Source organism: Notolepis coatsorum (genome assembly GCF_963971535.1).
Source record: "Notolepis coatsorum genome assembly, chromosome: 4".
Lineage (NCBI taxonomy): Eukaryota > Metazoa > Chordata > Actinopteri > Aulopiformes > Paralepididae > Notolepis > Notolepis coatsorum.
Window position 1 is genome coordinate 42,096,652 of NC_140168.1, and position 22,212 is coordinate 42,118,863.

At 45.4% G+C, this 22,212-nt stretch overlaps 1 protein-coding gene across 1 annotated transcript in view; it reads left to right on the plus strand.

Moving 5' to 3' along the window:
- snx27a (sorting nexin 27a) overlaps positions 1 to 819 on the plus strand; it is a 34,008-nt gene extending 33,189 nt beyond the window's left edge. The window contains exon 13 of the mRNA XM_084312226.1: positions 157 to 819. Coding sequence (XP_084168352.1) covers positions 157 to 227 — 71 coding nt within the window. The 3' untranslated portion in view covers positions 228 to 819. The remainder of the gene's footprint in view (positions 1 to 156) is intronic.
- The last annotated feature ends 21,393 nt before the right edge of the window (positions 820 to 22,212 follow it).

Below are 22,212 nucleotides of genomic sequence, written 5' to 3' on the forward strand. Positions count from 1 at the left end.
ACAGCCAGTAAGAATAGAAAAGGCATGTGTTTTGGAAACGAGAGGTATCGGGGGGGGGGGGGGGGGGTTTCATCGGTTTTTCAACGGTTTATCAGTAGGAATGGGGAAGACAGCGGATGTATTTCATTCCTTGAACAACTTCTTTCTGTCTTACAGAGTATCTGCCTCCCCTGGAGACACAGCAGAAGGGATGGCGCCACCTAGGGGGCGAGATCGCCACCTCATAAAAAAAAAGAAGAGGAAAAAAAAACGACTGACATAATACAAATAAATCAGTCACCATGTCACTATCCGAAACTAGAATTGGTCCCGCCTCACTCCCATCACTGCACCCCACATAGAACGCCCATCTACAAACACCCCGAACAGAGGGACTGACTGAGGCAAACCATGCCCCCCAAATCAACCTGGACCCGCCACCAATTTGGGAAAAAGAGGGAAAAGCAGTGAAGGAAAATGTAAACAAAACGTTCATGTCATTCTCCGGATGCTACTGTTTTCCTCCATGCGGTGCCCCCTCTGATGCAGGGGCGGGACACTAGTGAATTCTGCAGCCCCTACCGGTTTGAGGAGGCCATGCGGTAGCTATTATACACAGCGTGGGGTCAGGTCGAGGTCACGCCCCGCCGCCGCCGCCACCCCGCACCCACCGGATAAAGGGAGCACCGCGACGACGCGACCGGCCAGCGACTCTCCACCTGGCGAGGGAGCCGACATCTGCGACGTGATTGTGACGGCCAGTTCTTTTCTGCAACGTATTTTTTGGCTCGGGGCCGACCCGCTTCAATGTGCCTCTGGTCCGCTGAACAGAGACGAGATGCTGAGGGGAGGGAGGGAGGGAGGGAGGAGGGGAAGGGACTGGGTTGACACTACTTTTACAGGCAGTGATATGCAAAGAAAGCGAAAGCATGGTTTTCACTAATGCTGGACATTATCAGAAACATTATGTATTCCGTTTACGGGCTCAGAAACAATGTGCCCGCCGTGTTTCCTTTGTCATTTCCTTTAGTGGTGGCTTTACAGCACCGGCCCCTGGTTCTACTGCAGGGGGGGGGCGTGGCAGGTATCGCTAAAACTAAACCCAAACCCATCTGTTGGCTTGAAGCATTCATTCTAAACATGGCATCCAAGGAAGCGGTTCGACTTAGTGGTGTTCTTCTTAGTTTCACATGTTCTATAGTGGCAGTGGCATCATGGTTCTACCACTGCTGAGGGAATGTAGAGGAAACACTGTTGTGTCCATAACACATCTGCAACACAATGAGAGGAAAGATAGAAGGGGGGGGGATTATGTGTTTATAATTATGGATATGTTTAAGAAACTTGCTTATGATTATTATACTTAGAGATTAATATAAGACCTCTGATAATTGTTTTCTTAATCTTAACTACAGAATGAAAAGCTAACAAGAGTTTGCGTTCAGGCTGCCCACGTGCACTCTCTCCATCCTCCGCCTCGTTTTACTAATCCACCGCGCTTCTAGTCCAGAATGAATGTGTATTGGCTTTCCACTCGCACCCAAGTGTGGACATTTATCCCCTTCCCAAGTGTTTTATTAGTGGTGATTCAGCAGAGCTCCGAAGTCAAAGTGGTAGCGGCGTTCTGTATTATTATTTTACCTTTTACACCATGTTCCCAACAATGCTGTGTCCAGAGTTGACTTCATGCTAACCTTCCTGGAATGTCACGTCCTCTGTGGCCGTTTGACCAACAGATTGAGGGTAGGCGCTGCGGACATGGTTTGATTTTTTATTTGAATCTTTTTTAAGCGTAAGCAGCCAGCAGAGAGCAGTAGAGTGTCATAGACCTTCACTTGTCAGTATTGAGTCAAAAGAGAGGGAGAGATCTTGCTCCCCTGGGCTCTGTAACTCACCCACCGAGTGTCTCTCTGCAGTTTGTCTATTAACTGTGTCAGGAGGAGTGTGTGCGTGTGCTTTAGAGAGCAGAGGGAAAATGCATTAACTTGTCCTTAACAGTGATCACAGCAGTGATCACAGCCAACAGCACATGTAGCGAGGCAAGTCGCCCCTTTGCCCCTCACTGCACTGATAAGACTACAGTATTATCCTGTTATGTGTGTGAGAGAAAGATGGTTATTATAATATATAATATACGTTTTTTTTTTCTGCTGAGGAATATATATATATATATATTATAGTTTCTTTCTTTCTTTCTTTTTTTAATCCAAGTTTTAGTATGAAAACAGTTGTGTGTGTGCAGAGTATATCCGTAGTGTACTCTGTTATATTGGCCTTGGTATACATTTACATACACACTGACTGATGGGGGCATGTTATATATGTCAATTTATTAACAGTTTGATCTGGGTGTATTCTAGACTAACTAGATTCCCATTCCGTTTCACTCTTAATTATGGCAATGTTTCAGTGACTAACATAATTTTATTTTATTTCAGGTCGTTTGAGGCATAGATCATAGTTTAATTTTATTTAAAAATGTTATGCCAAGGTTTAGTCTTAGTGTTATAATAACCTTGGTGTGTGTGTGTCTGTCCAGTGTTTGGCTTCAGTATTGTTGATAAGGTGTTGATCCCTGATTGGCCAGGTCTGATGCAGTGTCACTGTGAGGAGGAGCAGATGAAGATAGGGCTGTGTCTGTCTGACAGTGCCATAGATGGAGATAAATGGGAGACATTTTCCTTCCTCCAGTAGCTAACGCTCGCTGCCTCGCACAGCTAAACTCAAACACACCAGTCCCTCCCTCCTCTGACTTCTCCCTCTCTCCCCTTGTGGCTGAGGCACTGTGATTAGAAACTATTACCAAAGTATACTGGATGGAAAGATATCTGGCTCTATTTTGAATGGTTCTACACGTGTGTGTGTGTGTGTGTGTGTGTGTGTGTCAAGGAGAGGCCCCAGGTAGATGATATAGCAATACAATATAGGCTAACTGTAGCCTGCCGCCTGTTTCAGATTCCACAGAGATCTGCATTCTGTGAGAAATGCTGAGGATGTGTGATTGAAATGCCGGCTAGTTATTCTGACAGCCAAAGTGATGGCCAGTTTTGAGATTGATGACATGAATCTCAATTGTTTTTAAACAAGTTATTAGGAGAAATGGATGTGTGTGTGTGTGTGTGTTGGCATGACTATGGCAACCTGCTCTCCAAGCCGCTCTCCCACCACCACAGGGAGATGTGGTTGCCGTGGTAGCACCACGTCGGCTGAGCACACTCAGTCCCAGCCCCTTTCTCCTCATCTCGTCAGCCAACTGACTCCCTCCCTCCTAATATCATAATTCGGAGCCGTGTTTCTTACTACTTGATGTCGTCTGTCCCTATGGCTTGTGTTTCTGTGAATGAGCAGTTGACTGCTTGTTCTGTGCGTCCCTTGACTGTAGCAGGTGCCATCTGTGAACTCTCTCATTAATCCCTCACACACACACACATACAGACGGGTGCATAGGCAGGGAGTGTTCCAGTCATCACTATTGTCATAGTAACGGACAGAGGGGTGATGATGATCACTCTCCCCTCCACTCTGCCTAGTTGGCCTGCTCTCTTTTCTTGATCTTCCACGGGGGAGGATCCCTTCCTGGCAGCGTGAATACTTTCGGCAGCCAACATGCCCTTCCACGTTGCTCTGATTGGCCGAGCGTGCGCATGAGCCGCGACAAGCTCCTCAGCCGCTTAACGCAATTTATACAAATGGAAGTATTGATTACGCCGTAACGAATCATTAAAAAAATATACCGTTAACTGGAATATGTTTCTTTACACATATGTTGGATTATGTAATTGGTTTGTCATGACAAACCAATAACAAATCGCCAATTAACCGGTGGCTACAACAACACAGTAACTACATGCATCATTGTTTACAATGAACGGTGGGGCTGTTGTTGTAGCCACCGGTTAATTCGCGATTTTTTATTGGTTTGTAATGACAAACCAATTACATAATCCAATATATGTGTAAAGAAACAACATATTCCAGTTAACGGTATATTTTTTAATGATTCGTTACGGCGTAATCAATACTTCAATTTTTTTCTTTTTTTTTTTTTTTATTATTGCAAAACAAAATTATTAAAAGTCAGTACTCAACACACAATGCATAATGAAACTAACAATTAAGGTGGCTAAAATGACATGCAAGTACAGAAACCGAAAACAAAAAAAATATATAATAATATTTTACCGTATACAGTGTATATCCAACGAAATTACCAATTATACCAATGTCAATACTTCCATTTGTATAAATTGCATTAAGCGGCTGAGGAGGCTGAGGAGCTTGTTGCGGCTCATGCGCATGCGCACGCTCGGCCAATCAGAGCAACGCGGAAGGGCATGTTGGCTGCCGAAAGTATTCACGCTTCCTGGCAAGCAACAGCTGTGATTGGAGGAGAAAAGAGGGCGGGTTGAGGTCAATTGTTCAGTGCAACACCACTGTCCGCCTGTGTCTATTTGTTCAAGTCTCTGTAAAATGTAGCCTAAAGCTTGTAAGCGAGTGATATATTATTTTTGTTTGTTTTTCGAACGAGAATGTATTACAAAAGGTCCCTTTTTCTATTGTAATATGAAGTGGTGTTTCTGAGGCCTGTTTCTCTCTCTGGGAGAAAAGAGCAGATTCTGACACTGTCTATTCAGTCAGCCACTACACTATACTCTTGAACAACAAGGCTTTGGTGTCTTGAACTCTTGACATAGAATTCCGCCACCTTCAACGCACATCCAGCTTCAAGGTTATAAAGCTACACAGGCTTTCCCCCATTGGAGCCGTGGAAACGCTGTCAATGACTTAACATGGAGGATGGATGTAAGTGCTGTTTTATAAGTGTTAGTCTTTTTTGTGTAGATATATACAATTGACCTATCTCAAGACGGATAGGTCTCTGAGATGGGTCAATTAACTTTCTGTACTTTTACGTTTCAGACGAGCAGGGCTTTTACGTTGTTTCCATGGCTACTGTAGTAGGCGGCGACGTTTATTCAAAACCTAGGTCTCGTTTGTCTTTGTCTGCAGCATAACTTGTAAATTATTGTGAAAAAAAATCCTTTGGATAAAATGCACTCTTGTTTCTCTGACTGAATTTTTATTTATTTCAGCAAAAAAAAAAAAAGATTTTAAAATGACAGTGGGGAATCATATTGATGTGTGCTAAGGGCCACTGTCGTGGATACGTGTTTTATGGGGAAATGAGGAGCTAACTACACATTGTCCAGCGATGGGAGAAGAGAAGCAGTGTTGCATTTACTCATCAGACTAAAGTTATAGAATTAACAACTGATACGAAACACAAAAACAGAGTTTTTATATCTGAAGATTAAATGAAGGTTTACTAACCAATGTAAAAAGGAAAAACAAGGAGAGAAAAATGTTTGAAAATGTCATGTAGAGTAATAAATTGTAACATTATTTTAAATAAAATTATATATTGAAGAGAATGAAGAGCTGTTTTTTTTTGTATGTTTTTAAAATTATTATTCTGTTCCATCATTTGTCTACATTGGGGTGTATTTAGTTCCTGTCACTTGGGCATAGTCTATTATGGATTGGGAACATGCTTGTTGAATAGCAAGTTGACAATTACCTCAATTAGTTTTTCGAAGGCTTGTTAACAGCTGTCATTGATGAAGTACTAAGGTGGTGCTTATCAATGAATGGATCTTTCTCCTGTCCATTGAGACCTGGCTGGTGTCGGGAGGCTAGGCACTGTTTCATTCCAGAAATGTTTTAGTCAATTTCCAGTTCCACATGGGAGTCGATTCCAAACCCCTTATTTTATTATTCTCATTTCAAAAGGCTGAATTGATGCAAACCAGCATTTCGTCACAACTTTGGCAACTTACTTTTGTTTACCAACGTTGTAGGAATGTCTTTTTCTCTCTTTCTCTATGCTGTGTTGTTTGACTGTGTGGGCTACTAGATGGATGTGTAACAATATGAATTCTACATCTGATTTAGTTTATTCTATTCTGGAATCTATTCCAGTTGTTACCCAGGTGAAAATCGGTCACTGAAAATAAAATAAATGTTAATTAAGCAATAATAAATGAGAAGCCGTGGTATGTCATGAATGTATGCCCCGAGCTTTGCTCTCGTGCCTGCGGGCGCATCACAGCCGTGGCAATATTCATGACATACACAGGCTTAGAGTGTATTATTGCTTTTATACAGTGGTTGCACAGTCAGGGAAAAGTATAGGATGAATACAGACAATTCTAGGGTATTTTATATTGATTTCAGTGAACTTGCCATAGAAAAATAGTTCCTAAAGATGTCTTGTTGCTATGGAATTTCAAATGGAGTAGGCTATCGACAAGCTTGGCAACGCAAACTAATGACATATTAGTCTAATGCAAGCGAAAGTCATCAGCACCTTGTTTTATCGCTGCTTTTCTCCAGTGCATCCAGCTCGTCTTTCGTTTGATAGGCATGTCTAATAATGCTGTTTTTCTGAATATCGGTACTGTACTGTAGAACCCACCTCCTAGAACCCACCTCACCCCTGCCCACTTTGACTACCTACGATGGCTTAGAGACTAGTAGATGACGGAGTACAGCGACTTGCAATGGGCCTGGTCTACAAGATACACTGCACACAGGTACCCATGTACATGTCGAAATACTTCCCAAAGGTCAGTGAATACCACGCCCACAACAGCAGAGGGAGTTTCACAAATCATGTGCAACCCAGATTCGGCACAAACAAGGGACTAAACACACTTCGCAATTATGCCACAACAATGTGGAACGCCGGGCGGCTGGGTGAAGCAGCGGACTAAGCGCTCGTCACCAACGCGAGAGACACTGGTATCGAATCCGGCTGTCAGCGTTGCCTCCGGCTTGGCCGGCCGTCATACTGGCTCAATTGGCAGAGTCAGCGGGAGGGAAGCCGGTGGGGTGGTATTCTGGTCGTTGTAAACAGCGACTCCTACAGGTCGGTCAGGGCGCCTGCACAGCGAGTGAGGGAGATGGTGAGGGTAGTGTGACCTCCCACATGTTACACCTCACCAATGAGAGTCCGCGCTGGCAGGTGAAAAGATGCTGCTGGCTGTCTCCTATGTCTCGGAGGAAGCATCTGATAGACTTCAGGGCTCCCTAGACCGACCAGTGGGGGGCACATGCAAGCAACAATGTGGAACGCCCTACCCACAGCCGTAAAAAGATGTGAATCCCTACCCACATTCAAAACCGCTCTTAAAGAGCACCTACGAGAGGCTGCAATTCGAAACTGGCCATCGTAAATGTCCAAACCCAAATCCCCCCACCCCCTCCTAATAGACAGTCTCCTCCCCACCGTATGTATATATTTTCTCCCCACCGTATGTATATTTCTCTCCCACCCACCCCCTCCTAATAGACAGTCTCCTCCCCACCGTATGTATATATTCTCTCCCCACCGTATGTATATTTCTCTCCCACCCACTCACCCCCTCCTAATGTACAGTCTCCCCATCATATGTATATATTCTCTGTTAGGATCTATGGGTAACAGTACTGTATATTTGCATATCGTATATGTCACAAATGTAACAGTATTATATACCTGTATGTCATGTATGTCCCTATGCCATAAATGGCATGATGTTGTGTATGTCATAAATGTCACTATGAATTGAAAATGGGGGACCCTGATGTAAACAAGACAAAAGTCTTTCTCTGGTCTGCATCGCCTCAACAATTGTGTGTATTGAGCTGTACTGTATTGTACCCATTCTGCAATCTGTTAAATAAATAAAATGTTCAATCAATCAATGGGATGGGATGTAGGCATGAGCAAAACTCACAAAATTGCTATTTGATACTGGGGGGGGGGGGGGGGGAGAAGATTGTGTGTCCTGTATGCAACATTCATGTCCTTTGCCAGTCACATACTTTGATACAGATTGTGCCTGTCCCCAAAAAAAGGCAAGGTAACATGCCTAAATGACTGGCGCCCTATTGCCCTCACCCCCATAGTAAGCAAGTGCTTCGAGAGGCGCATGTGTGCTAAATGTGTGCCATCATACCCCCCACACTAGACCAGCACCAGTTTGCTTATCATGGAAACAGATCCACTGATGATGCCATATCTACAGTACTCCATAGCACCCTCACTCACCTGGAAAACAAGAACACATATGCCAGATTGCTGGTTGTCGACTACAGTTCAGCGTTTAATACAATAATCCCCTCCAAGTCATCAAACTCTCCAACCTAGGCGTCACCCCTGAGCTGTGCACCCTCATCCTGGACTTCCTGTCTGAGCGGCGACAGGTAGTCGCTCCTCTGACCCTGAGCACTGGAGCTCCTCAGGGCTGTGTCCTGAGCCCCCTCCTGTACTATAATATAATAATAATTTAGGACCTGCTCAGAGGTCATCAATCGGCACACATGCGATGCATGCATGCAATTCGTATCTGCGATTAACCCATCCCGTCGTCCTTCCCCCCCAAGGGCAGCCGGGAGCAGACAGGCGTCAACGTGAGCCGCGCCAGGGGACCAATCCAAGTGCTCCTGTCCGTCTTCGTCAAGGACGCCACAGCGTTAGCGATCTATTGTTGTGCATGTTTTTTCCATTGGGTTTATCTTATCGGGGGGGGGAAACCCTTGCGAGCACGGGGAGAACATGCAAACTCCACACAGAAAGGCCTGGGATATACCCCACCTGGGTAACTGGCATCATGGAAACCTGGTCCCCAAGCGGGGGATACATACGACTGCGTATCTTCACACCACTCTAACCTGGTGGTCAAGTTCTCAGACGATACAACTGTGGTGGGCTTGATCACCGATGGGGACGAGTCAGCGTACAGGAGGGAGGTCGACAACCTGGCACAGTGGAGCGAGGATAACAACCTCTCGCTCAACATCGCCAAAACCAAAGAGCTGGTGGTGTACTTCAGGAGGGGGAGGAAGACGGAGTTGGCCCCCATCACAATTGGAGGTGCTGCTGTGGAGAGACTGAGCCAGTTCAGGTTCCTCGGAGTCAACATCACGAGGACCTGAAATGGGACACCCATGCGGATCAGGTGGTGAAGAAGGCCCAACAACGCCTCTTCCACCTGAGAAGACTCAACAAGTTTGGCATGGGGCCCAGCGTCCTGCATGCATTTTACAGGGGCACCACCGAGAGTGTCCTTACCGGCTGCATCACAGCCTGGTACGGGAACTGCACTGCTCACAGCCGCAGAGCAATGCAGAGAGTTGTTAAGACAGCTCAGAAAATCTGTGGCTGTGAGCTCCCCTGTATACAGGACATCTACAACAACCGGTGCATCAGCAAGGCCCGGAAGATCATAAAAGACCCCAGCCATCAGCTTGTTCCAACTGCTGCCTTCCGGGAGGCGTTACCACAGCCTCAGAGCCAGGTCCAGCAGGCTCAAGGACTCATACTACCATCAAGCCATCAGACTCATGAACACTATCTAGCTATTATGATTTTATTGCGTGTATTTATGTATTTAGTATTTTATGTAAGTACTTTACGTACATTTTATTCTACTGTTGCACTTTTTATATCAACCACTCTCAGAACTGTCACTTTTTCATATCACTATTATGCTGGTTTTGATTGTGTTTGTGTATCTATTGTTCTATTGTGTATTTTATTGACATGCTGTAGGTCGAGGGGGCGAGACCCAAGAATCTTGCTATTTTTGTATGAGAATATGACAAAGATGCAACAATAAAGCTGAATCTGAATCTGAACATACCCGTTTAGTGAACTGCACTACTTGTGGTTGTTTTTAGAGATATTGGAGACCTTTTATACTCATGCTACAAGTTTTTGGCCTGTGCTCAAACGATCAACCTCTGTAGCACCAGTGCTATGTGCAAAAAAAGTTAACATACAGCCCTGCTTAATGTCCAAAAATCCAAACTATCCCTTTAAACTAGAAGGGCACAAAGAGAATATGGAGCAAGACACTCCTCTGCCTGCGCATGTCCTTTGGAATCGCTGTCTGGCAACAGTGCTTGAGCCATTAACCAGTGGGATGTCTGTTAATAAATCACTAGTGCTGTGTGTAACAGTCACACATGTGCATACTATATTTGTTATTATTTAGTTGCAGTGCCATGTCTTGGTCACTAAGTGGTGCTCCTTGTTTGTACTTGATGTAGCAACAGGTTTAAATTTGATTTAACTTGAGCCAGTGACTCACTTCACTTACTGTCTACCTGCCATCCCGGCACAACACAACTTGTCATCTCTAGTAACGTTTTGGCTTGTGTCTGTAAATCTATATGATCTAAAATAAATGTCCTTTTTAACACCGGTGAATAGGGTTACATTTTTAACCAATAGATATGACCATGAAAATTACAGAGTTCATTACTTACATTAAGACAAACTAAATGTATTACATGTTTGTTTTGTTTAAAGTTTTTAAGATGCTGCTAACTACTGGCGATGCTAAATCTATTTGGTAGTAATAGTACTAAAGAAGTTTAAAAACCAGTGGTGGGCTCACACGAGGGATGATAGAGATACGTATGCTGTGGCTGCTACCCATGCCCGCCTGTGCAGATGTAAACCAGGCAATGGAAGGACTTACGGGGGTCAACTAGGGAGGCGACAGTGGCTCAGGAGGTCTTCTGGTAATCCGGAGGTTCCCGGTTCGATTCCCACTCCTCCTGGGCAGCGTGTTGGAAGTGTCCTTGAGCAAGACACTTAACCCCTAATTGCTCCCGATGTGGCACCTTGCATGGTTGCCTCTGCCATCGGTGTGAGTGAATGGGTATGTGAGGAACAAATTGTAAAGTGCTTTGGATAAAAGCGCTATATAAATGCAGCCATTCACCATTTAACTACAACACTGGAGAGCAGAACAAAGACATGACATGACTGAAGCAAGGCAAGCCTGTCACACATCTACAGGAGCGAAATCCATTCAGCAGTGACCCAAGTCCTTGTGACATTGCCACCGGGGAGCATGCTCTTTCCAACGTCAATGTTGATAGTGTTACAGCCAGGGCCCTTCACCCCCTGTCTGTCAGCAGGTCTCCATGGCCTTATATGGGTCTCTTCCTGTTCCCGCCTCACCATCACTCTGCCTACCTGGGCCGGCCTACACACCCATGAGAACCCTCACTTCATCATGGAGCCAGGATAAGAGGCCTACACCCCTGCCACTCCTGGTCCGAGTGTTGTTTTCACCTCCCGTGGTAGTAGGACTCTTCTCTGGACCTCTAGAAATACACAATTACTGTGTTAATCCTAGCGTTTCCTGTGTACTCGGTATCCTGCGTCGTATTGACCTTTGTTCTCCTGTGTGTAGGACCTCACCCCTCCGGCCTGCACCCCCACCTATGGACCTCACCAGCCTGCACCTCCCCGGCACCGCATGGACACACGTCACCCACTTGCCTCCTCTCACACCCAGCTATTCACTACCTGCCCCCTTGTCATTCCCTGGGTTTTTATTAAATAACCTAAACCGCTTCATTCTCCTGTGCCTTGTGTTCTACTCTTGTGTTCTCCTGACAGATGGATGGCCTGTCGGCACAGCAATACTGAAGTCAATGGATGGACTTCCTGACTACATCTTCAAGAGGAAGGATCATGCTGTCACTCTTGGCATGAAGTCTTCTGTAAGGGTTGATGAAGATGAAGAAATTCAAGCTGATCCACAGCTTCTCTTCCAGAGACTGGTGATAGTGGCACAGAAATGTGATGAACTAGAGTCATCCCTCAAATACGAGCTATGTAGCTACTATGCTCCATCTCTGTTTGATTCCTCCCTACTACTTCGCGAAGCAAACAAGCCTGCCCTCGCCGATGCCATCTGGAGACTTGTTGGGCCAGATGTTCCAGCAGATAATGTGCTCGACGGCAGCCAGTATGTCTTGGATGGTGGAGCACTTCTTCAACGCATCCCATGGTCCCAGGGATCTACTTACAAAAACATATGTATACCACCAATACACGGAGCATGTAAGGAAGAAGTATGGCGAAGCTGTAGTGGTGTTTGATGGGTATGGAAGTAACAACACAAAGGATGTGACGGACCAGAGACGGTCAAAGGGGAGGATTGGATCTACAGTGACAGTTACAGCCAGTATGATGCTCACAATGAAGAAGGAAGAGTTGTTGGGAAAACAGGCAGACCAAGCAGCACTTCCTGTCCATGCTAAGTGGAGAGCTACAGAATGCACACTAAGACCTATCATGCCTCAGGAGATGCTGATCCTTTGTGCAGAAAGCTGTGCAGTGTGCTACCGCCAAGAAAACTGTGCTAATAGGGGACAACACAGATCTCTTAGTCCTTCTCTGCTACCATGCTAGCCTGGATTCCCATGATCTGTTCCTCTGTTCTGAGTCAAGGAAGGACACAAAGAAGCCTCACATGTGGAACATCAAGGCTACAAAACAACTACTCGGCCCAGACATACGTAAGCATATCTTGTTCTTACATGCAGTTCTTGGATGTGATGCTACATCTCGACTACATGGGATTGGGAAGGGAGCGTCCCTCAAGAAATTCAAAGAAAGTGACGTTTCGAGAGCAAACAAAGGTGTTCTATGAATATTGAGCTTCTACAGATGATGCAGAAGAAGCAGGAGAGAAAGCTATGGTGATTCTCTGCAATGGAAGCTCTACGGACACCCTGGACTTACTTCCAATGTCATCGGCTCTGTGAGAAGGTGGCATCTAGTTCTACAGTATTTACATTCAGCCACCAACGTCGGGAGCAGCAAAGTACCACAGCCTGCGAGTGTTCTTACAAGTACAGGAATGGAAGGGATCAACACCTGGTACATTTTTCTATTTTACTGTAACTTTGATTTCTGCTATGTTTATTCTATTTTATTGTGTCGTTTTGCATCCTGTGTACTTCATTGCTACTGTGACAATATCAACTACTCCTGGGGATTAATAAAGTATCTTATCTTAAAGATGGACTTGTGCCAATTAAGACAACCCTACCTCCTGCTCCTGAGAGGCTCATCAAGGTCATAAGGTGCGACCGCCAGTCTGATTGCAGCACCTTGAGATGCAGTTGTAAAAGAAACAATATGGAGTGCACTCCAGCCTGTGGACACTGCAGGAGAGCAAGCTGCACAAACTCAACGCAGATGGCCTGTGATGAGGATGAAAATTTGATTGTCTAGTGCTGCATTGTGTACATAATTTGATTGTTTGATCAGTCTAGCCACTTTTCATCATCACTCATCTCCCCACAGACCCAGCCCCAAACCAGATCTCTGCGATAATAATGAATAAATACACCCACTGGCTTGAAGTACCTTCTGCCCCCTTGCCTCTCAGTGTGAATGCTTGACATCTTCGATGGAGTCCAGTAACTCCTTGAATCTAATTAAACGTGTCTGCATGTCTCGGGCTATAGAGTACCATGACTGTACTGTTGTTTTCCAGATCTCCCTAGGTATGGTCGTTCCACAATCCTTTTCCCATGTTATCCTGGCCCCCTCATAATTTGGGAGTTGGTGCTTTCTAAGCATGTCATAGAACCTAGACATTCCCCCTGGACACTTCCCATTAAATCTCCATAATTCCTGAATATCAGTGATAGGGGCAATATTTTTCTTCCTATTTGCTGTCGTAATACAGCTCCTTATTTGTAAAAAAAAAAATCCAGAAATATTTCCTGGGTAATTTATATTTAAACATGAACTGTTCAAAGGAAAGTAAATGTATACCATCAAACAAGTCTTCTACTAACATTACCCCTGCCCCCACCCAGTCTTCCCATATTACAGACTTTTTACCCATTTTAAATGATTTATTATACCAAATTGAAGATCCTTTTGTATAGTAGGGGTCCATGCTACATATCTGGTGAGCCCTTTTCCAACTCTCTCTAGCAAATGTCAGTACTGGGTCTCTATAAGGAACTTCCCCTCTCGTCTGGGATAGGAAGGCTGATAATGGTTCTACTAGCTCTTTATCTATCGCTATCCAAGCAGGAGCCCGGATCTCAGATAGGTTAACCTTGGACAGTTGGCTTAGTGAAGAGGCATAATGGTACCAGTCTATTCGTGGGCATCCCAATCCACCTTCCTCGACTGATTCATATAATTTTGTTTTGTTAAAATAGGGTTTCTTACCCACCCACAATAAGCAGTTCAAGGCCCTATTAAACCTGGTTAGAAGAGAAGGAGGGAATTCCAAAGGCAACATGTATGTTACATAATTAACCTGGGGTACTACCATCATTTTTACAGTATTTATCTTTCCCATCAATGACAGATTAAGTTTTGACCAGTTCAATAGATTATTTTAAATTTCTTTGGATAAGTGGTAATAAATTCACCTGCATTATATCCTTCAATCCTGGAGTAATTGTGACCCCCAAGTAGACTAAACCAGATGGGAGCCATTTAAATCTCCAATTCTTGCGGATATCCGGGGGGCATAATCTAGACCAGGGGTTCCCAAAGTGAGCCGCCGCGGGGGGGTCGCCGGATGATTAAAAAAAATAATAATATATATATATTTTTTTTTATGCAGTCAGGCCACTGAACTTAGAAGCAGGCCAGGCCAGTGTTTCTAGTTGCAGCAGCGCAATAGTTAGATAACCTAGGTGGGGAACAACCAGGAGATCACTGCAACTCACACAAGTTGGAGAACTATCTCTCTCTCTCTCTCTCGCTCACACACACACACAAAGGGAGCCGCATGTGATTGGTGGAGGCGGGACCCTTACAAAAAACTGTTGTTGCTAATCATTGACACATGCTAGCCTGTAATAATCCCCCCCAGAAAAATCTACTTTGCATTTGATATATTGCAAATATATGCCATCACACACTGGCATTTAAAGGGTTAGAATTATAAAATGAATATGTGGTGTTATGATCAGGGCTTAAGTTGAATAAAATATTGTATTTTTTTCAATCTGACAAAAAAACTGAAAATCCATCAAAATCAGTGTTGTTGCTAATCATACATATGCTAGCCTGTTTTTTAACAATAATTTGTGATGCCATCACAAACACTGGCATTCAAAGGGTACAAATAAAAAAATTCCTGCACCAGAATGCAGGAAATGAAGTCTTTGTAACAAAAGATTTCCTGGTGGGGGACCCCCAGACCCCCTGCTTAAAAAGTGGCCTGACTGGGGCTATATTTTGCACTATATTTCCTGGCCTGAATGATTTCCCCAGTCCAGCCCTGGTTAAAAGCCTCCAATGCTTATTAGTGTGTGTGCGTTTGAACGTTTGCATGTTTCAACCATACATTTCCATTTATAAAAAAATATATATATATTATTTAAAAAAAAAATTACCTCCTATAATAGTGGGGGTCGCGGCTCTCTGACACCGTTATTTGGGGGTCGCGGCCTGAATGGGAACCCCTGATCTAGACAATGGCATTGCCTCCGATTTATTCCAATTAATCTTGTAACCTGATATACGTGAAAAGGAGTCAATCACAGATAGAACCTCTGGTACCGCAGCCTCTGGATTGCGCGATAGCAATAGAATATCATCCTCATAATAGCATCTTGAGTTCTTCTTGACCTGCAACGATGCCTTTTATGTTCACGTTTCCCCTGATGGCCGAAGCTAAAGGCTAAAGGCTCTAAGGCCAGTGCGAATATAAGAGGGGAAAGGGGACAACCCTGTATGGTCCCGCGTAGAAGCTTGAAAGGGGCGGATATGTTCCCATTGGTAAGGACTGATGCCCTTGGGCATTCATACAGTAGCTTTACCCATGTAATATACGAGATTACGAGCTACCAATCCCATACCGCTCAAGAGTCGCAAATAAATACTCCCATTAAATTCTATCGAATGCTTTCTCTGCGTCGAGAGAGAAAGCTACTACTGGTTCTGTGCTGTTCCTCGTTTGCCAAGCCAAATGTAAAAGCATACGTAAATGATCTGCAGAAGTCCGTCCATTGATGAATCCTACTTGATCTGGGTGGACTAATATAGGAAGGCATCCTTCTAATCTTGTTGCTAATATCTTAGCCAGGACCCGTGCATCCACATTAATTAAGGACACGGGCCTATAGCTTCCACAGAGCTGTGGGTCTTTGCCCTTCTTATCAATCAATGTAATAATTGCATCCTTCATACTTCCCGGTAGGCTTCCCCTCCTGAACGCATCTTAAAAGACAGTGAGGAGCTTTGGGGCTAACAGATCTGAGAATGCTTTATAGAAGTCTGTAGGGAATCCATCCCCTCCCGGAGATTTACCAGCATTCATGCCTCTAATCGCACTCTGAATTTCCTCTAAGGTAATACCCGCCTCTAGTTGCCCCTTTTCTGAATCTGATAACACTGGTAAGCTGTTACCTTGTTCCACGTATCCTGTGATGTATATCAATTCTGATAAAATGATTTAAAAGAGTAATTGATTTCCTTGTTGTCTGTCACAATCCCTCCTCCATCATTCTGTATTCCTGTGATCAAAGTCTGGGCATGTTGCTGCTTCACCCTCTGTGCCAGTATTGCTCATAATATTTCTGTCTACATCTAAACAATGAAAATTCTGCCTTTTTCTGCAAAATAGAGTTCAGTTCAAACTTCATCTTGCTTAGGTCAGCCAGTACACTTGGGTCCCCACTGTCCACACGCTTATTTTCAAGTTCTTTAATGTCAGTTTCCAACTTTAAGAGTTGGCTAGCTGCTTGCCTTTTCTTTAGGGAAGAGTGCTGTATCAATCTACCTCTTATATATGCCTTAAAGCTGTTAGAGATTGTATGCAACCCCAATTGCACGACACAGACAGGTAATCAGAGTTAGCCAAAACAAGGGCATAATTTATTCACAACAAAAAAGCGGCACTGTCCCTTTAAGGGAGAACTCAAAATACACAGGTGAATCTTCTAGAGTCCATGAATGAAATGAAAGTTCTGAGTCTGATCCTGTTCAGACTCACCAGAACACATGCCGACAAGCAAACAGCAAACGGGGTCCATGAAAACGGAGTGAGAAACATAGGCATCCTCCCGTGGAAGCCTAGAGAGCGATAACGATGCCTCACACCACAGAACACTGCCGACGTGCAACTCAGCAAACGGGACCCACGTAAAAGGAGTGAGATCATAGGAATCCTCTCGTGGAAACATTGAGAGCGATGACGATGTCTCACACCAGGAACGAGGCCCACGGAGAGAGAGTAGGGCATTAGATGGCACGACGTCTCACCCCAGAGACGCGGCGGTAGATGGTAGCAACGGAAGGCACGACGTCTCCCAGTGAGAACATAGGAAATCCTCCCGTGGGATTATAGAGAGCGAAGACGATGTCTCACCAGGAGCACGTGGTTGATGGGGGGTTACAGAACGACCTGGCAATGAGTAGAAGGCAGTCAGCAATACTTGTAGTCTCCCGACGAGCTAACTGCCAACCACTCTCAGGTGCGTGAGCTGAATGTTCGGCATGCCCCCTCGTTGGGCAGCATGCAGTCCTACCCAGCCCTCACAGTACCCCCCCTCCCTCCACGGGAGCCACCTGGCGACCAGCCAGGCCCGCAGGGGTGGGAAATCTCTCTTCAGAGAGCGGGGCAGGGGACATGAGAGCAACAAAAAATGGAGGCCATGCTAGCAGGGGAAGCTACACATAAAGTGGGGCTAGCAGAGGGACAGGGTAGCTGCCAGGGCATTGCTAGCAACAGGGCCTATACTAGCTGTAACACTACATCAGCATAGAGGCTGCGCTAGCTGCCGGAGCTAAGCTAGCAGACAGGCTGGACTAGCAGGAACACATGGGGGGGAAACTGACCTTGCTAGCTGAAGGGGCAGTCCTAGCAGTGGGGAACAAGGGAATAGCCGACAGGGCGGCTCCAGGAAAACTGACCTTGCTAGCTGAAGGGGCAGTCCTAGCAGTGGGGAACAAGGGATAAGCCGACAGGGCGGCTCCAGGAAAACTGACCTTGCTAGCTGAAGGGGCAGTCCTAGCAGTGGGGAACAGGGTAGCTACACAGGGCATTACTAGCAACAGGGCCTATGCTAGCTGCAACACATACATCAGCATAGAGGCTGCGCTAGCTGCCAGAGCTAAGCTAGCAGACAGGCTGGACTAGCATGAGAACACATGGGGTTAGCTGCAGGGGCTAAGCTAGCAGACGGCTGATCTAGCTGAGGAAGCCGGTTAGCTGCAGGGGCTCTCTAAGCTAATACTGTACACTCAAGTCAAGTCAAGAGATTTATATGTCACGGCATACAAGTATACAATGAAATATGGGTGGTCTTGCCCGCAACGATGTGCAAATAACATATAATAGAATCAACATTGTGCAATAAACAAGTAACATTGTGCAGTAAACAAGTAACATGTTAGGGCATATCGGTATATGTACATAAGTTATTTACAGAGCATGGAGGACATGCTAGGTCCTTTGGTAGTGTCTTTCTGTACGTGCTCATTTATACAATCTCCGGTTATACTATACTATTTTTAAAGTGACCTTTCCTTAGTGGCCATGAGTGTGGGCGTGTGCAGCATGAGTGTGTGCTTGCTCATGTTAAAGTGGCTGCTAGTGTGTGAGCGTGTACAGTGTGTGTGTTGTGTGTGTGCTCATGTGTGCTTGTGTGTGGAGAGTTCAGTGTTCAGGGCTTTGATGGCCTGGGGGAAGAAACTGAGCCGAAGTCTCTCTGTCCTAGTAGCTGGTGTTCGCAGGCGTCTGCCTGACCTCAGCAGCATGAACAGGCTGTTGTTGGGGTGGTGTGGGTCTTTCATTATTCTGCAGGTTCTGGATTTGCACCTCTTGTTGTATAGAACCTGCAGGGGTGGTAGTGCAATACCCGTGGTACGCTCGGCTGAGCGCACCACTCTCTGTAGGGTCTTCTTGTCCTGTGCCGTGCTGTTTCCATACCAGGCAGTGATGTTTCCAGTCAAGATGCTCTCTACAGCTCCGGAGTAGAAGGACTGGAGTATCTTCCCAGATACTCTGAACTTCCTTAACTGTCTCAGGTGGTAGAGGCGTTGCTTCGCTTTTTTTTACGACTGATTCTATGTGTGTTGTCCATGTCAGATCCTCTGCGATGTGGACCCCCAGGTACTTAAAGCGGCTCACCCTGTCCACGGTAGCCCCGTTTATCCTCAGTGGTGTGTGTGTCTCCTGCTGTCCTCTCCTATAATCCACGATCAGCTCCTTGGTTTTACCAATGTTCAGGAGCAGGCTGTTGTCCTGGCACCAGCGTTCCAGTACCTCAACTGTCTGTGCCGGCTGGGGTCGTCGACATGCCAGGTCGTTCTGTATCCCACCATCAACCGCCGCGCTCCTGGTGAGACATCGTCTTCGCTCTCTATAATCCCACAGGAGGATTTCCTATGTTCTCACTGGGAGACGTTGTGCCTTCCGTTGCTACCATCTACGATCGCGTCTCTGGGGTGAGACGTCGTGCCATCTACTGCCCTACTCTCTCTCCGTGGGCCTCGTTCCTGGTGTGAGACATCGTCATCGCTCTCAATGTTTCCACGAGAGGATTCCTATGATCTCACTCCTTTTACGTGGGTCCCGTTTGCTGAGTTGCACGTCGGCAGTGTTCTGTGGTGTGAGGCATCGTTATCGCTCTCTAGGCTTCCACGGGAGGATGCCTATGTTTCTCACTCCGTTTTCATGGACCCCGTTTGCTGTTTGCCCGTCGGCAAGTGTTCTGGTGAGTCTGAACAGGACCAGACTCGGAACTTTCATTTCATTCATGGACTCTAGAAGATTCACCTGTGTATTTTGAGTTCTCCCTTAAAGGGACAGTGCCGCTTTTTTGTTGTGAATAAATGATGCCCTTGTTTTGGCTAACTCTGATTACCTGTCTGTGTCGTGCAATTGGGGTTGCATACAATCCCTAACAGTTACGACCTGGCAATGAGTAGAAGGCAGTCAGCAGTACTTGTAGTCTCCCGACGAGCTAACTGCCAACCACTCTCAGGTGCGTGAGCTGAATGTCCGGCACGCCCCCTCGTTGGGCAGCATGCAGTCCTACCCCGCCCTCACAAAAGCAATCCCATACCACACCTGGATTGTCGACTGTACCTTAATTTATTTCCCAGTATTCCAATATATGTTGTCTAATAAATTCACATGAATGATTATCTTGAAGCTGTGATGTATTAAATCTCCAGCGAGTAGAATGTTTTCCCCCCCAGGCTTAAATTGCAATACCAAGTCCACTGGTCCATGGTCACTGATAACAATATTGCCTATATTGGTCTGTTCCACTGTGGACATAAGCTGCTTTGATATTAGCAAATAATCAATTCTAGAGTATGTTGCATGGGGACAGGAAAAAAATTGTACTCCCTTTTTTGAGGATGCAATACATCCACCAAGCCTAGGTCCTCCGAAATAGAGTCCATGGCTATCTGGGACTTCTGGATTGATCTCGATCTACCTGCATTACCTGATCTATCCAGTACATTATCTCTCACTTGATTAAATTTACCTCCAATTATTATATCTATTACCTATATATTGTATATTTTTATTTAAGTCATAAAAGAACTCGGGGGAGTCTACATTGGGAGCGTAGATATTTACTAGTGAGCATCTTCTTCCCATTATGTCCAAGTCAAGTGCAATCCACCTGCCATCCGTATCAGCTCTCTGAGCATGTATTTTAGTACTGACATTCTTACGTATCAAGATAATAATAACCCCTCTTTTGCTAGAGGAGAATGTGCTGTAAAAACTCTGTCCTACCCAATCCCTTTGAAACTTTCTTGATTCTGCTGCATCTAAGGCCCCGTTTAGACGAGCGTTTTGTGAACAGAAACCGCAAAAGTCATCTTGCGGTTTCACTTTTAATTTTACGTTTAGACGAGCGTTTTGGGGTGGAATTCTCCGTGCAGACGACGCTGTAACGACGGAGACCCGCTGTCACACGATTGGCGCATATGTCACATGACGTGCTGTGAAGACCCGCCCTACTCTGCCTCTGATTCGCAGACTGTGGATGGGGAATGTGATTGCACCAAAGCAGAGTCACTCACAGACAGTGGGTCCACTCACGCCGCGGGACAGATTCTTGTGTATTTAACCCTTTCACTGCCACACGACAGCCGGTTGTGTGATAGTAAAGGGGTAACCTTCTGTCGTGTGGCAGTGAAAGGGTTAAAAGTACTGCCAATGTAGCCTTCAGGTGATCTCCGTTGATATAAGTCAGACATACTTGCTTTGTTTACGTCTCGGCTACTGGCGCATACCTGCTACCTGTGACGTAAGCAGTACGCGCGACCAGAGCCGTGACAACCCTTTCGTCATCGTTTTATCAGATTTATACGTTTTAACAGTTTAGACGAGAGCGCAAAGCTTTTGCGTCTCTAGGAATTCCACCCTGGAAGGTAGTCTCACTTTTTAGCGGTGTCACCCCGTAAAAACGCTGTTTCCGTATAAACGAAAGGCACATCCGAAAAAATATTTTTGCGGATTCACCTGCTAGCGTTTCCGTCTAAACGGGGCCTTATGTAGGAGAGCTATGTCTGTTTTCTTCTGTTTGAGATACATGCATACATGCATACCGTGCAGCAAAGGGAACCGCTCCCGCCTACCTCCGGTCAATGGTCTCTAACTACACACCCTCAAGACCCCTACGCTCTGCATCTTCTGGCCGCCTCAGACCTACTCCTATCCAAGCTCCCGGAGGGTCATCAAAGAGAAGCCGCCTATTCTCAGTCCTTGCCCCACAATGGTGGAATGAACTACCCATCCCAGTTAGGACAGCCGAATCCCGTCCAATCTTTCGCCGTCGACTAAAGACTCACTTCTTCAACCATTATCTGAAATGATTAAAAAAAAAAAAAAAAAAAAATCTAACCCTGACTAACCTTACTGTCATGCACTTGTCCTAATAAACTAACCTACACTGTAACACGCAACACTTGATGAACATTGTTACTCAGCTGATAGAGTTGTACCCTTCTTGCTGTCTTGTCGTACAGAACTTGTAAGTCGCTTTGGATAAAAGCGTCAGCTAAATGACTAAATGTAAAAATGACTAAATGTAAATTAATATTTTCTTTCTCTTAGTGGCAAGATTAGCCCCCTTCACATTCCAGCTAACTATTTTAAGTCTCCCCGCCACAATATCCTCTCAACTCTATATTCCAACCTATCTGTGCTTGCAAAATTAACCATAGTATTGCTGCCATAACATAACTAGGTAAACAGGGATGTGCTAGACTGTTTAAGAACAAATTTTTATTAAATAAAACGACAGGTTCCTGACAGGTCAGACCAGCCAAAGGGTCCTGGTCTGTTGTCTTCCCTGTCTTCAGTGCGGTCACAAAACAACTTACCATAATAGGTCCGTGAGACTAGCATGCCCGGACGCTGATCACGCCCC